The 14,281-nt window shown below is 29.5% G+C and overlaps 1 protein-coding gene across 1 annotated transcript; it reads left to right on the top strand.

Moving 5' to 3' along the window:
* The first annotated feature begins 810 nt into the window (after positions 1–810).
* Positions 811–10,852, top strand: LOC131637989 (alpha-L-arabinofuranosidase 1-like). Its single transcript, XM_058908548.1, has 16 exons — positions 811–822; positions 7,393–7,428; positions 7,530–7,584; positions 7,760–7,968; positions 8,058–8,179; positions 8,295–8,448; positions 8,558–8,627; positions 8,763–8,908; positions 8,988–9,086; positions 9,193–9,456; positions 9,578–9,649; positions 9,781–9,884; positions 9,981–10,037; positions 10,134–10,329; positions 10,421–10,564; positions 10,757–10,852. The coding sequence occupies exons 1-16, from the start codon at positions 811–813 to the stop codon at positions 10,850–10,852; spliced, it is 1,836 nt and encodes a 611-aa protein (XP_058764531.1).
* The last annotated feature ends 3,429 nt before the right edge of the window (positions 10,853–14,281 follow it).

Below are 14,281 nucleotides of genomic sequence, written 5' to 3'. Positions count from 1 at the left end.
TAGGCACAAAAGCCATAAAGTGATTAGATTTTGCACAACAAAAAAACATAAGGTGTAGAATTTAATTTAGAGTATAATTAAGAAACATAAAATGATTTAACTTCCAATTAAATATTAATAATTAAATGTCATGAAGTGTGATTTGTGTTATAACAATCACTAGCGTTTCGATTTTCCAAACTAAATAGTAGTTAATATTTTTTAATAGTAATTTATTAGATAAGTGTGATTTGTCTATTTAAATTTGGAACTTAAAGTTGGTTTCAAAATATCAAAATATTGAGAAATAGTCATTTAAAAAAAACGTAAAAATGATGTATCAAACTCTTGGAATGCAAAGATTTTGTTTTTGGAAACGGGGGATGGTTGGTAAATAAAAGGTAGTGTAATGATTATAAAATTTCATAGCTTTAATGACATAAATAGAAGTGCATTTTATAAGTTTTGATATTGACAGAAAATAAAAAAAATGTAATATCACTATCGTGTAGAATTCAAAGAATCTTGTGAATACTAATTAGGATTGGAAAAAAAATTAAATGTGTGAATTTACTTGGCAGTAAAAAACTTTTGGAGGTAGTATTATTATTGTATAATTATTTGAAAAAAATTAAATGAATGTTATTGTTGAACCCGAAAATGGCCTTGGAATTGGTTTTCTGCACATGAAACGTTATGCAGAGCTGCCAAATTGCATTGGAATTCCATTCATTGTAATATATCAAGAAAAATAAAATAATTAAAACATAACTTAAATAACACAAAAACCAAGATGATGAAGTTCATGGGAAAGTTCTAGATCTGGTTCAGATGTTAGTTCAGGTTCAGGTTCAATGGATTGTTCTTGTTGTTGGTTGGGGAATTGCTCTTGTTTTGGTTGTTCCGTTTCTGGTTCAGCAGACAGTTCAGTTTGAGGTTCAGTGATTTCGGTTGACTGAGATTCTGGAGTTGAAACTTCTGAGATTATTTGGGGTGAGTTTGCTGTGTGAACTGGTGAATTTTGTGGTGAAGGTGAGGCTAAGATGATTTGAACTTCGGGTGAGAATGAGCTGACAAAATCTTTTAGGAAAGAATAAGGTGAAACGATGTTAGTTAAGTGTGGTGGTGTTTGTATGATTGATTCAACAAGGGTGTTGTATGTCAGAACATTGGGTAATATTGTTGCTAAAGGGCTGGTAATCCCAGGAATGTTCCATGTTCCTTTATACCATTCATAAGGTTTAGCAATTTGGCTTATAGATTGAGGTCTGATTTTAGATGATTCTGAACAGACATTTTCAACACAGAATGGTGGATCATTTCCTGAAAGTGGTGAAGCTTCTGGTTCAGAAAAGACTGTAGATACAATTTCTTTTGGTGGTGGATTTTCTTTCTCTTTTGGAGGAGAAATTTCAGGTGGGTTTATATATGTTGGTGAGGGAGTAATGACATGATTTTCTTGCTGGATTTCTGGTGAAGTGATTTTTGTTTGGGTTTCAACAGATGGAATGGGTGAGAATTCTTTTTGGTTGAAAGTTTGAATGTCTGTTTCTTTTGGGTTTTATGAAGTACTAGAACTGACTAGAGGAGCAGGGGTCTGAGTCTCTTGTTGCTGAGTGACAACAATGGTTTCTGTTGGTTTGGATGATTCAGTTGATTTTGAGACAAAATTGTCAATGTCTGACAGCAGCTGTTCTATGTTTTGATTTTCTGGAGGACTTGTGGGATTGGTTTCTAACGATGGGATAACAGGAGATTTGGAGGATTGGTGGACAGGGGATTCAATGGTTTGAGGCTCAGGTAGGACAGATGTTTCAAAATTATCAGAATTAAAAGTAGAGATGGAAGTAGAAGGATTACCTGAGTACTTTTTCTTCTTTCTCTTCTGATCTTTGGTAGAGGTTTCTTCTTTTGCCACCTTTCTTTTCTTGGATTTCTTCTTTTTCTTCTGAACTTCTGGAATAGGATCATTTCTGCCCTGAAGCCAGGCTGGATCAATTGGTATTCCTGCCTGCTTATTTAGTTCGATGAAATTAAGAATGATGTCTAGAGTATCTCCAGCATTGAACAGAGGGAAATCATTGATCTGGACTCTCCTTTGATTAATGAAGTTTTCTATATAGGAAGTGGGTGGACAGACAATCTCATTGATGATCTTCATTTTCTTAAGGTTCTTTCCACTTAGAGTTCTTCCACATATTGGTTCTAATTCTTCCATCAGGTTTGCTTCTGCTAAGTGAGCAACTAGGCCATTTTCAGTCAGAATGTCTGAAATCAATCTTGAAAGAGGAATCCAGTTTCTTTGAACCTTAACCTTCCGATTTTCTCTGGACTCATTAACATGAGCCCATAAATGTTTGAAGAGAATATACGGCAGATCAATCTTGATGTCTTTTCCTAGACAGTAGAGTAGAAATTGTTGATCAGTATTGACATAATTTGAAGAGCTTGTTGCTTTTCGATGGAAGATACAACCCAGAAAGATTTTTGCCCAAACTTGGTAATATTCCTTCAACTTTTTGAATTTTGGGGAAGGTTTTCAATTCTTAAATATTTCAGTATGAACTTCTTCCATATCTGGTCCCCCGTCAGCAACTCCAACTACTCCTTCTCCTTTAAGACCGAGTAATTTTCCAATTAGGTTTTCTGTAATAACAATTTGCTTGCCCATAACCATTGATAGAATTTCCTTGGGTGTTGCAACTGCATGAATCCAAAATTCTTTGACAATAAGAGGGAAGACTGGTCTGATTAATCTGTCAAAGAAACTTTCCCAACCTTGAAACTTAACTGCGGGTAGCAAATCAATCCCGTTTTCTTTGATGTTAGACATGTCCACCATGTACTCGCAGATAACTTCTATTTTATTTACAGGAAGTAGCATTGTCCTTTGTGGTTCAACATAACCTTTAGGTAGAGGGTTGTTTTGATGGGATGAAGACGCGGACGCCATTGATGAGCGATTACGAAAGTTGAGAGAGACAAGAAGCGTATAGGGTTTTGAAAAGATGAGGAAGGGAAAGAAAGGATGGACGGTTTTACAGACTATTTATAGAAAACATCCAAACAGTTAAACAAAAGAATAGTAATAAAAAATAATCATGGTAAACATTTAATGGATTTGACAAACATGAGAAGTGACGAGACTGTTGAATTGATTGGAACAGTTCCCTATAGTTTCATCATCGTACCTTGCACGTGCGATGTTTCATGGACTTACCCACGTGTTAAGCATCTTGGAGATAGTGTGACACCACACTAAAATGGATCTTCTGACCTATGATCTTCTGAATCCAGAGTTCAAATGTATTTCTGAGCAAGTATTTGTTTTCTTATAAAACTTCATAAGTTTATTGTTTTTCCTTTCAGAGTTCAAAAATTTCTAACAATAGATAGTTTACTTTCTTTTCTTTTATCTGGCTTGACCTAAAGATTAATTCAGAGATATAGAGAATAAGACAACCAGTAAAGTAAATGACAGGTAATACTGCGCATGCAAGAAGGGTTTACATGCATTTTTATTTCTAGGTCAGCAGAATTATAAAAGAGAGAGTTTTAGAAAGATCTGATCGTATTGAAGATAACCTTTCTTCCTATCTTTCATGAGGGAGAGTATCTTCTTAATCAGAAGTTCTGCCTTTCCTTCAGAGTCTTAGCTCTAAAATCTTGTCCTACCTTGTCTTTTTCCTCTGGTTTTTGCTGATGAGTTTAAGATGATCACTTGTTTATCTTTGATTTTAAATGTCTTCATTAAGCACCTTTCCTTCTTTCTGATGTCTTGAGCCTCTTCAAGATTTGATGATGATCTACAAAACTCCTTTGGATATGTAGATACAGTTCTCAAAGTATTGAGACCTTTGCCTTGACATCTTCTAATTATACTGAGTGTTGGATTATGAAGATGATTTTCTACTCAGTGTGGTTTTTCTCCTTCTGGATCTCTCTACATGGTTAAGTGTTTGATCTTGAGATCAATAACAGAGCCATGCTCTGATACCAATTGATGGTGGAGAAAAACACAAGAAAGGGGGGATTGAATTGTGTTCTTTATCAATTAAAATTCCCTTTCTTTAACCCTGCACAAGCTAACTGCCCGTGACTAACTGCAATGGACTTTTCAGTGATCTGATCCACAGATATAACATCCATTGACTCCTGGACTTCTGGCCTTCACTTGGTCTCCAAGATAATTTCCATAATGACCAACATCATTGTCTTCTCAAGCTTCTGACCTTTTCTTGGTCGCTCAAGGCATCATCGCCAAATTAAATTAGTTTCAATACAGTGCTTCTTAATAAGCAAATATTCTAGTTACAAACTACATGACAAGTAATCACTTTTAAGTGAATAATCGTTGGAGTCTTCTTGTCTGCATCTTCTGTTGAGATCCATTGCTTGGTATGAGTAGGCAGAGTAAGAACGTTAGCTTCAGTTGTTGAGAGCTTCTTCAAGTTGATCTTCATCTTTAATTCTTCTTTAAAGGCAGATTGTAAACATAGTATCTATTCAAAGTTGACTTTTTTTTTGATTTACTATTCTTCTCTTCAAGCAGATTAAGAACAACAGTTCTTATTCAAGGTTGCTTCTTGTTTTCATCTTCTATTTTTCTCTTCAAGCAGATTAAGAACAACAGTTCTTATTCAAGGTTGCTTCTTGTTTTGATTTTCTATTCTTCTCTTCAAGCATATTAATAACAGCAGTTCTTATTCAAGGTTGCTTCAAGTTTTGATCTTCTATTCTTCTCTTCGAGCAGATTAAGAACAACAACTCTTATTCAAGGTTGCTTCTTGTTTTGATCTTCTATTCTTCTCTTTAAGCAGATTAAGAACAACAGTTCTCATTCAAGGTTGCTTCTTATTTTGATCTTCTATTCTTCTCTTCAAGCAGATTAAGACAGCTGTTTTGTAGTTTCTGCAAAGATATTGTTTCAGATAGCTTGTGGTTAAGCTTTTAATCACTTTTCAAATTTGAGCACTACATCTTCTTGAACCCACATATTCCATGATGAATCTTTATTCTATTTGTACCCTTTTAGATTGTATCTGTTATCTTGATCTTTGGATAGCACATTAAATGCTTGCGTGTTGCTTTCTTACTTTTGTTTTCTCCAACGAGCTGCATGTGGGTTGCTTTCTTCAATCAACCTCGGGAGTTGTTCCATTGAAGTGTTGTAGTTTTTTGGTTAATGATTATATTTTTAACGGCTTTTTCCCTTGATTCTGAATGTTGTTGTCTTTTATTCGTTTTGTAGACTGAAGTTGTATCTTCTTTCAAGATTCTCATGTGACTTTGTTGTTTGTTGCTTTTATCTGTCTTCTGCGTGCACCTTTAGAACTTTTGATGATCTTCTGCCAAACACTCATGTATTATTTTCTGATGCTGTTATTGTGAATGTTGTATACGACTTTCAACATAATATCTGCACACTTCAATGAAGTCATTATTAATAAAAAATTTACTCACAAAATATATGCTTGTTATCATCAAAACCAGATTCTGAACATAGATTCTCAATCTTGTTCTAACAATCTCCCCCTTTTGATGATGACAAAAACCATGTATTTTGATGGAAAAATTTTATGAGGTGATAATAATTAAGCAAGTATATTTCATCCCCTTTTATATGTTCAATCAAGCAGCTTATTTTTCAACATCTTATTCATCAAAATCTATTATTCTTTCTCCCTATTTTTGTCATAATCAAAAAACTTTTAAGAGGGTTGGATGAGATTAATTAGACTTAGGAATAATTTTCTCCCCCTGAGATGTATAGTCTCCCCTTGAATTAGATAACCCTATGAATTACTTTCTAATTTATGGCTCCCCATGAAAAAGTACTTAAGTTTGTTCCTTCAGAAGATTGATAGATGTAGCTGTGCATGTACTCTTCTTCTATAAGTTCTGAAGATTTAGATTTTCCTACACACTTTCAAAGCAGATACTACTTCTCTAGGAATATCCTGTCATTTTTCAAGTTTCTCCTCCTTTTTGAAGTATAACTAACTTCACACTTTCTGATATTTCACCTTTATGGTTACTTATAAGATTTTTAAATGTTGTAATCGATTGCAAACAATAATCAAGAAGCATAAAATGAAACACACACAGATGTCCATAAAACAATTATCAAGACAATCCACACAATAAGCAAAGTTTTAAATAACACAAAACTAGGACTATATCATAAATTCAAATAGAAATAGAATCTAAATAACACAATAACTCCCTCTTTTTAATTACCCATTTATAACCATTTTTCTAACAAAACCCCCTCTTTTTAATTACCTAATTTCGCACATAATTTTCTTATTAAATTACAATCCTCGTGGAGTCGATATTTTTAGTATTACTTGGACATTATCGGTACACCCCCTCTTAGGTTGCACTATGTAGTTACAGATGGTTATATTTCCTAGGCTCCTGTCTATCTCTTCTAGTGATCCTCATAGTTCTCAGAGTGTTAGTTTTTATATCTCTCCCTGATTATGTATTTAACTTTTGCTTTGGTTTGTTTGTCTTGGACTTTTTGTATACTACTTGTGCTATCTTTTAGCTTGATTTATAGCTTTGAACCTGTTGAACCCTTTATAGATATTTGCACTTGTAGAGTTGCATTTTCAACAACAAAAATCTCGTGGCAATAATTCACAGAATTATGTAAGAATGGTTGTTGCATGAAAACAGTGAAATGTTCTTGAAAACCCTAAAAAGTGAACCTTATATTGAACACTTAGCTATCAAGTATGCCAAAAACAGCCAAACAACGTGAAAACTTACGTTATTTCTCCTTTCGTTAGTTTAACTATTAGCCTAAATGTGTATATGCTTTATACTTTTTCATGTATACTTTATAAATTTAAATTGTGTTTATCCTTAAATAAAGTTGATATCTTTTATACAATAAATTTTATATATATATATATATATATATATATATATATATATATATATATATATATATATATATATATATATATATATATATATATATATATATATATATATATATTGTTTACTGACAGAGTTGCACAATAATCCATTGTGAGGTATGGTGAAAACATTTTACACGTCAGTACATAACAAGGTAATGCTGGTTAAAAATTATAATCTAAATCAAATTTAGGAATATTTGTAACAATTTAATTTAAAAATAGTAAACATCCAAATTATAGATTATGTTGTTAACAACTCATTATCCTTATCAACATCTTCAATTTATAGATTGTTCTTCCTTTATAAATATGAGTGAAATGATTAATCAAAATATATTATAAATTTAAAATGTCTTTCTCAAGTTCTTTCACTTCTTTTATTTTCTCTTTAGGTGTTTTTCTTGTCATTTCTAAATGCCACTATGATGTTAATGCTAGCCAAATCACATCAAAACTAGTGATTGATGCTAGTTCTGGAAAGCTTATTCCAGATACATTTTTTGGAGCATTTTTTGAAGTAAATTATGGTTTCTTATGTTTTAATAACTAGGAAGATTACATATAAAGTACTGTTATTTTGTTATCTTATAATACATTGATGTAATATATATTTTTCAGGAGATTAATCATGCAGGAGCTGGAGGATTGTGGGCAGAACTTGTGAATAATAGAGGTGTATATATTGTCACTGGAAACAATTTATCTTTGAGTTTATTTTTCTAATAAGATACAAATTTCATATATTAACTTTAAAAATTTATGTTACTAATTTTGTTTCCATTTTAATATTTGTTTCAGCCGTTAGATTTGTTTCACTATTTTATATCTTTTATAAATTATTGTTTCAGGTTTTGAAGCTGAAGGTTCCATTAATGGGACCTCAAATATTTATCCATGGACAATTATTGGAGAAAATCAATCATCCATTATTGTATCTACAGAACGTTCTTCTTGTTTTGAGCGTAATAAAATTGCATTACGTATGGATGTTCTTTGTCATAGAAAATCTTGTCCACATGGTGGTGTTGGTATTTCCAATCCAGGTTTTTGGGGAATGGTGAGTATCAATTAACACAACATTTTATTTATCATATGAAAAAAAATTAAATGTATTTATAATATTTTTTCAATGTTTCATATAAATAGAATATTGAGGAAGGGAAGAAATATAAAGTAGTGTTCTATGTAAGATCACTTGGTCCAATTAATTTACAAGTTTCATTTGTTGGATCTGATAATGGTATCAAATTAGCGTCAACCAAAATAAGGTTATATATAATTCTATTTCTTTAATTTATTTTTTGAAACAACATCTTGTTCATTAAGTTATTATTATCAAACTAAAATAAATCAATTATTGAGTTATTAATGAATGAATATCAGATCTTCTGGAGTCAATGTTACAAAGTGGAGTAAAATGGAAACAATTCTTGAAGCTAAAAGTACTAATCACAATTCAAATCTACAAATAACAACAACCAAAAAAGGAGTATTATGGTTAGATCAGGTCTCAGCCATGCCTTTAGATACATATAAGGTATACTATGCATAAAATTATATTTATATTATTTATTTACTCATTTTAGATTATTTAAAAAAATTTCTCTTTTATAAGAATTTATCTCATTAATCATTATTGGACACAGGGTCATGGTTTTCGAAATGACCTTTTTCAAATGGTGGCAGATTTAAAGCCAAAAACTTTTAGATTCCCAGGTATGATACAATATTATTGAATTGTAATCATTTCGAATAGTAGTTTCTTTAATGGAAAATTTTGATTCATATCGATCTTTTTTTTTTTTGAGATTTCACTAAGTGACAAAATTATAATATATTTTGTTTTCACAGGTGGTTGTTATGTTGAAGGAAATTATCTAAAAAATGCATTTAGGTGGAAAGATACAGTTGGAGCATGGGAAGAGAGACCTGGCCACTATAATGATATGTGGAAGTATTGGACCGATGATGGATTTGGTTATTTTGAAGGGCTTCAAGTAATTTTTCTTTTTAAATATTAAATAATTTTCTTTTCACATTAAAAAAATATTAATTATTTTTTTGTTTATTAAACAGTTATCAGAGGATCTTGGTGCATATCCAATATGGGTGTTTAATAATGGTATTAGTCATCATGATGAAATTAATACGTCTGCAATTTCACCATTTGTACAAGTATAATTTTCTTAATATTATTTTTTTATTATCTAAATGGTATTTGTAATTTTAATTAATTGATTTATTTATTGTTATTTATACTTTATTTATCATTAATTAATAGGAAGCTCTAGACGGTATTGAGTTTGCTATAGGTTCCCCTAAATCACAATGGGGTTCTCTTAGAGCTTCCATGGGACATCCAAAGCCATTTGATTTGAGATATGTTGGAGTTGGAAATGAAGATTGTGGTAAATATAACTATCAAGGAAATTACCTCGAGTTCTATAAAGCTATAAAACATAGATATCCTGATATTCAGATTATCTCAAATTGTGATGGTTCTCAATATCCATTAAATCATCCCGCGGATCTTTACGATTTTCATGTAATAATATTGTTGATTTAATTATTAATTTATTTTTTAATTATTTTTAATAATTATTATATTTGAATTTAGGTTGAGTAACTTACATGTTATTATTGTTAATACTTTTTTCAATTATTAGATTTATACAAATTCTAAGGACATGTTTTCCCAATATACAAAGTTCGATAAAGCACCACGATCTGGTCCAAAGGTTTGATTATTAAATGTATTTATTCATTTATTTTAAAAATAATGAATTAAATTTTTTTTAGAAGGATGATTAAACATTTAAAATTTTCTTGATATAGAAATTTTCTCATGATTTATAATTGCATTTTATAGGCATATGTTAGTGAGTATGCTGTTTGGAGGGAAGATGCAGGTAATGGAAGCCTTTATGCAGCTGTGGCTGAAGCTGCATTTCTTATTGGACTTGAAAAAAATAGGTTAGGTTTTATTATATATAACATTTTTCATGATATTTAATTAATCAAGTTTGTGTTTTTTGAGCTAAATTTCAATCATTTTTCAATTTTCTACAGTGATGTCGTCAGCATGGTTGCCTATGCACCCCTCTTTGTAAACACAAATGACAAATAGTAATTTTCTAATTTCTTATCATTTAGTTTTATTTATCATTTATATATGTAAGGAAATAGATGATTTATTTAATTTATTTTCTATATATGAAACAGTTGGACACCAGATGCAATTGTATTCAACTCTTATCAAAATTATGGAACTCCAAGTTATTGGCTCCAACAATTTTTTATTGATTCTAATGGAGCAACCTTTCTTAATTCAACTCTCAACAATTCTTCTAGCTCGATTGTTGCCTCTGCGATTCAGTATAATAATTCTCAAGATGGAAATAATTATCTAAAAGTCAAGGTAAAATAACACAAATTTTTATCAAGAATAAATGCTAATTTAAAGTATTTTATTATTGATTTGTTAACTTTGCAACTATTGACTTGTGCAGGCAGTAAATTTTGGAAACTCAGTTGAAATTTTAGAGATTTTAATAAATAATTTAAAAACAAATGTGCAACGATCTGGTTCATCAAAAGTGATGCTTACATCTTTGAATAAAATGGATGAAAATTCTTTCTTGGAACCAACAAAGGTACACTTTATTTTTTCTTAACACATTATGTAATTTGTCATATGTATATATTGTGATTTTTGAAATGAATTTCTTTATGTTTTAATTTAAATTTTTAATTTGATAAGCTATTTTAATTTAAGGTTAATCAACGTTGATTATATAAAAATATTTTGCTAATACATGATTTTGTTTCATTTTTTATATGGACAGATTGTGCCCAAAAGAACTTCACTTGAAAATGCAAGCAACGACATGAATGTTGAACTTGCTCCCTATTCAATTACATCATTTGACTTATTAATTTAAAACACTATGGTGGAGTGTTTTTAGAAGGAATAGATGGAAGAAATGTATATATATTTCTATTTCTATTAAATAAAGTATTTCTCGATTTACCATCCATATGCACTGTATATATTTCTATTTGTTTTTATTCTTGAATTTTAATATCAAAATATTGTTTATCGTATTTATACGGTGAACTGTATTTTTTTTAAATTATTTTCTAAATAAAATATATATATATATAAAAAATTATTTTTCAAAATTATTTTGTAACACAAATATAAAATGTACCATTAACTAATTTCATCATTGCATTAACTACAAAATGTAGGTTGATAACCACCTTCTCTATTTCATTAACGAATAACAAACATAATAGTAACCATTTTTATATATATATTAAATTATAAAATATCTTGACCAATCTTTACACTCTATTAACCAGATTTATTTTATTACTTAAGACGTTTTTATATTTAAATATTCATTAACAAAATTATGATATGTATTAATCAATCTTATACATATCACTAACCATAGTTATTTTACTATGTAAGAGTTTATTTTTTAATTTCTTGACACTCGATAACCCAGTTATAATCTATATTAATCAATTTTATAACACTCAATTAACCAATTTTGCTTTCCTTGTTTTTAATGTCAAAACACATTGACTAAATTATATATTGTTACTAATCAAATTTTTACACATCATGAACCATAGTTATAATCTATATTTTATTACTTAAGACGTTTTTATATTTAAATACTCATTAACCAAATTATGATATGTATTAATCAATCTTATACATATCACTAACCATAGTTAATTTACTATGTAAGAGTTTATTTTTTAATTTCTTGACACTTGATGACCTAGTTATAATTTATATTAATCAATTTTATAACACTCAATTAACAAATTTTACTTTCCTTGTTTTTAATGTCAAAACACATTGACTAAATTATATATTGTTACTAATCAAATTTTTACACATCATGAACCATAGTTATAATCTATATTTTATTACTTAAGACGTTTTTATATTTAAATACTCATTAATCAAATTATGATATGTATTAATCAATCTTATACATATCACTAACCATAGTTAATTTACTATGTAAGAGTTTATTTTTTAATTTCTTGACACTCGATAACCCAGTTATAATCTATATTAATCAATTTTATAACACTCATTTAACAAATTTTGCTTTCCTTGTTTTTAATGTCAAAACACATTGGCTAAATTATATGTTGTTACTAATCAAATTTTTACACATCATGAACCATAATTATTTTTGAAGAGAGAGAAAAACAGATGAAGAAAAGGCAAAATTGTGAATGTTACTATTCACCATATTCGTAAAGAGTAGCATAAGGTGTTGGTGTAAGAATTTTCTGTCAAAATAATTTTTTTTTATACCAAATAAAGAAAAGGACAATTTTATTGCCTTTCAAAAACTGTTGATTTTCGATTAAAATAAAATATATGTGTGTTCTACTAAATGTGTCAAATATAAAATTCTAAACAAACTGAATACATTGTTTGAAAAGAATTTCAAGAGTAAAAATGTTATGTTTATAACATGTTTATGAATAATAATTATAATAATAATAGAATTTAGGAATAATAATAATAATAATAATAATAATAATAATAATAATAATAATAATAATAATATTATGATAATAACAATAATAATGATGATAAATTTTTTGAGTAACTTAAATGTCATGTATGAAGTGTAATTTAATTTATCAATTGTGGTTGTTACTCTTTATCGTGGCCTTCTTGGTAGGGTTAATATTACTTTTTCAAATTATGTATTTCTCACTATTTGTTAATTACATATATTCCTTGAAATTATTCTTCTAGTATCGCGATGAACTTCTTTTAATTATAATCCCCTAATGTTTGAGGTGAATTCCTAATTACAAGAGGTTTTCGACTGTTAATTCCTATAACATAAAATAATAAATCAATATTTCTAAATGAATTACTTATAGAACAATTAAATTAAATCAAGTTTCAAGAGTTATAGTTATTAGTCATTCAAAATCTAGAATCATTTCATACATTCGTCAGCATACAACTGACATTAAACACAAATTTAATGGAATAATACTAGGATTGTGATTTTATAGAATAATACTCATACAGTTGCATATTTCAAATAGTTTAAAACTTCATATTTAAAAAACACATCATCCAAGTCAAACAAATAGATATTATCAACCCTAGAATCCTTAAACACTAAACTTTTACAAGGCTTATGTTCAATTAAGTAACTTAAGGTATTGAAAACAATAGACTACCCCTTGTCACATAATTGACTAACGCTAAGTAAATTGTGTTTAAGCATTTAACAAAACACCTTTAATGGTTATTGCGGAGGAATTTCCCATAATACTTTCTCCTAAAATTTTACCTCGTGTGTTGTCCCCATACGTGACGTAAGCGCTTTCTTTGTGATCAAATTTGATGAAAATCAAAGTGTCTCCCGTCATGTGTCTTAAACATCATGTATTTAGGAACCACACCCTTTTCACGGAGGCAGGGCATTCCTACAACAATCAAATAGGTAATTTAGGTACCCAACTAGTGGTTCCTTGAGGTTAGTTAATGAGCATTTAGGTATTCAAGCCATGGTACCATTAGGAACTTTGATATTCCTAACATGGCAAAGAGGCCTAATGTGACCTTTATCACTACAATAATGAAATATTATTTTAGAAGAAATACTTTTTCTATTTATTCTAGAAAATATAGGGTTCTTCTTAAAGCCAAATCCTATTTCACTTGAAGACATAGAACTAGTAGTTGATAGAGAAATAGCTAGCGCCAACTGTCCTTTGAGATTTTCATTTTCAAATTTTAAAATTGGACAAGTAAAGCAATCTATCTTTACTATCTTTTCAACTAAAGAATTAGAAATACTATAATGCTCATCTATGAGAGATGCATATTCAACCTTTAAGGAATCGAAAGCACTATTAACATCATTTATCTTCTTTTCAATTTTTTAAAAAAGTTTGCTTTGGGGAAAAAAATTCTTTAAATCATCTAGGGCATCAACATGCATTTCGCTAAAAGCGTTCGACAATTATTTATAAGATGGTTTAACTTTAGGGTCAATAGTATATACCTCAAAGTCTTCACTTAACTTGTGGTCCGTTAATCATAGGTTTGCACATTCAACATCAGAACTTGAATTGGAAAATGAAGATGATCTCTCATCTTCTTCCCAAGAAATATAGGCACCATGATCTTTAGGATGTTTTTCCTTCGTCTTGTAGAATTCCTTATCCTTTTTCTTATGATGTTAGTTGATACTCTGACACATGGTTCTATAATGACTTGATTTTCCGCATTCGAAGAATGTGACATCTTCTTTTTTCTCTTATGTTCCTTCTTTTTCGGATGAGACTTTTTCAAGTTAATCAAT

Source organism: Vicia villosa, unplaced genomic scaffold, assembly GCF_029867415.1.
Source record: "Vicia villosa cultivar HV-30 ecotype Madison, WI unplaced genomic scaffold, Vvil1.0 ctg.002131F_1_1, whole genome shotgun sequence".
Taxonomy (NCBI): Eukaryota; Viridiplantae; Streptophyta; class Magnoliopsida; order Fabales; family Fabaceae; genus Vicia; species Vicia villosa.
Note: the sequence above shows the minus strand (reverse complement) of the source record. Positions and strands in the feature narration are given on the sequence as shown.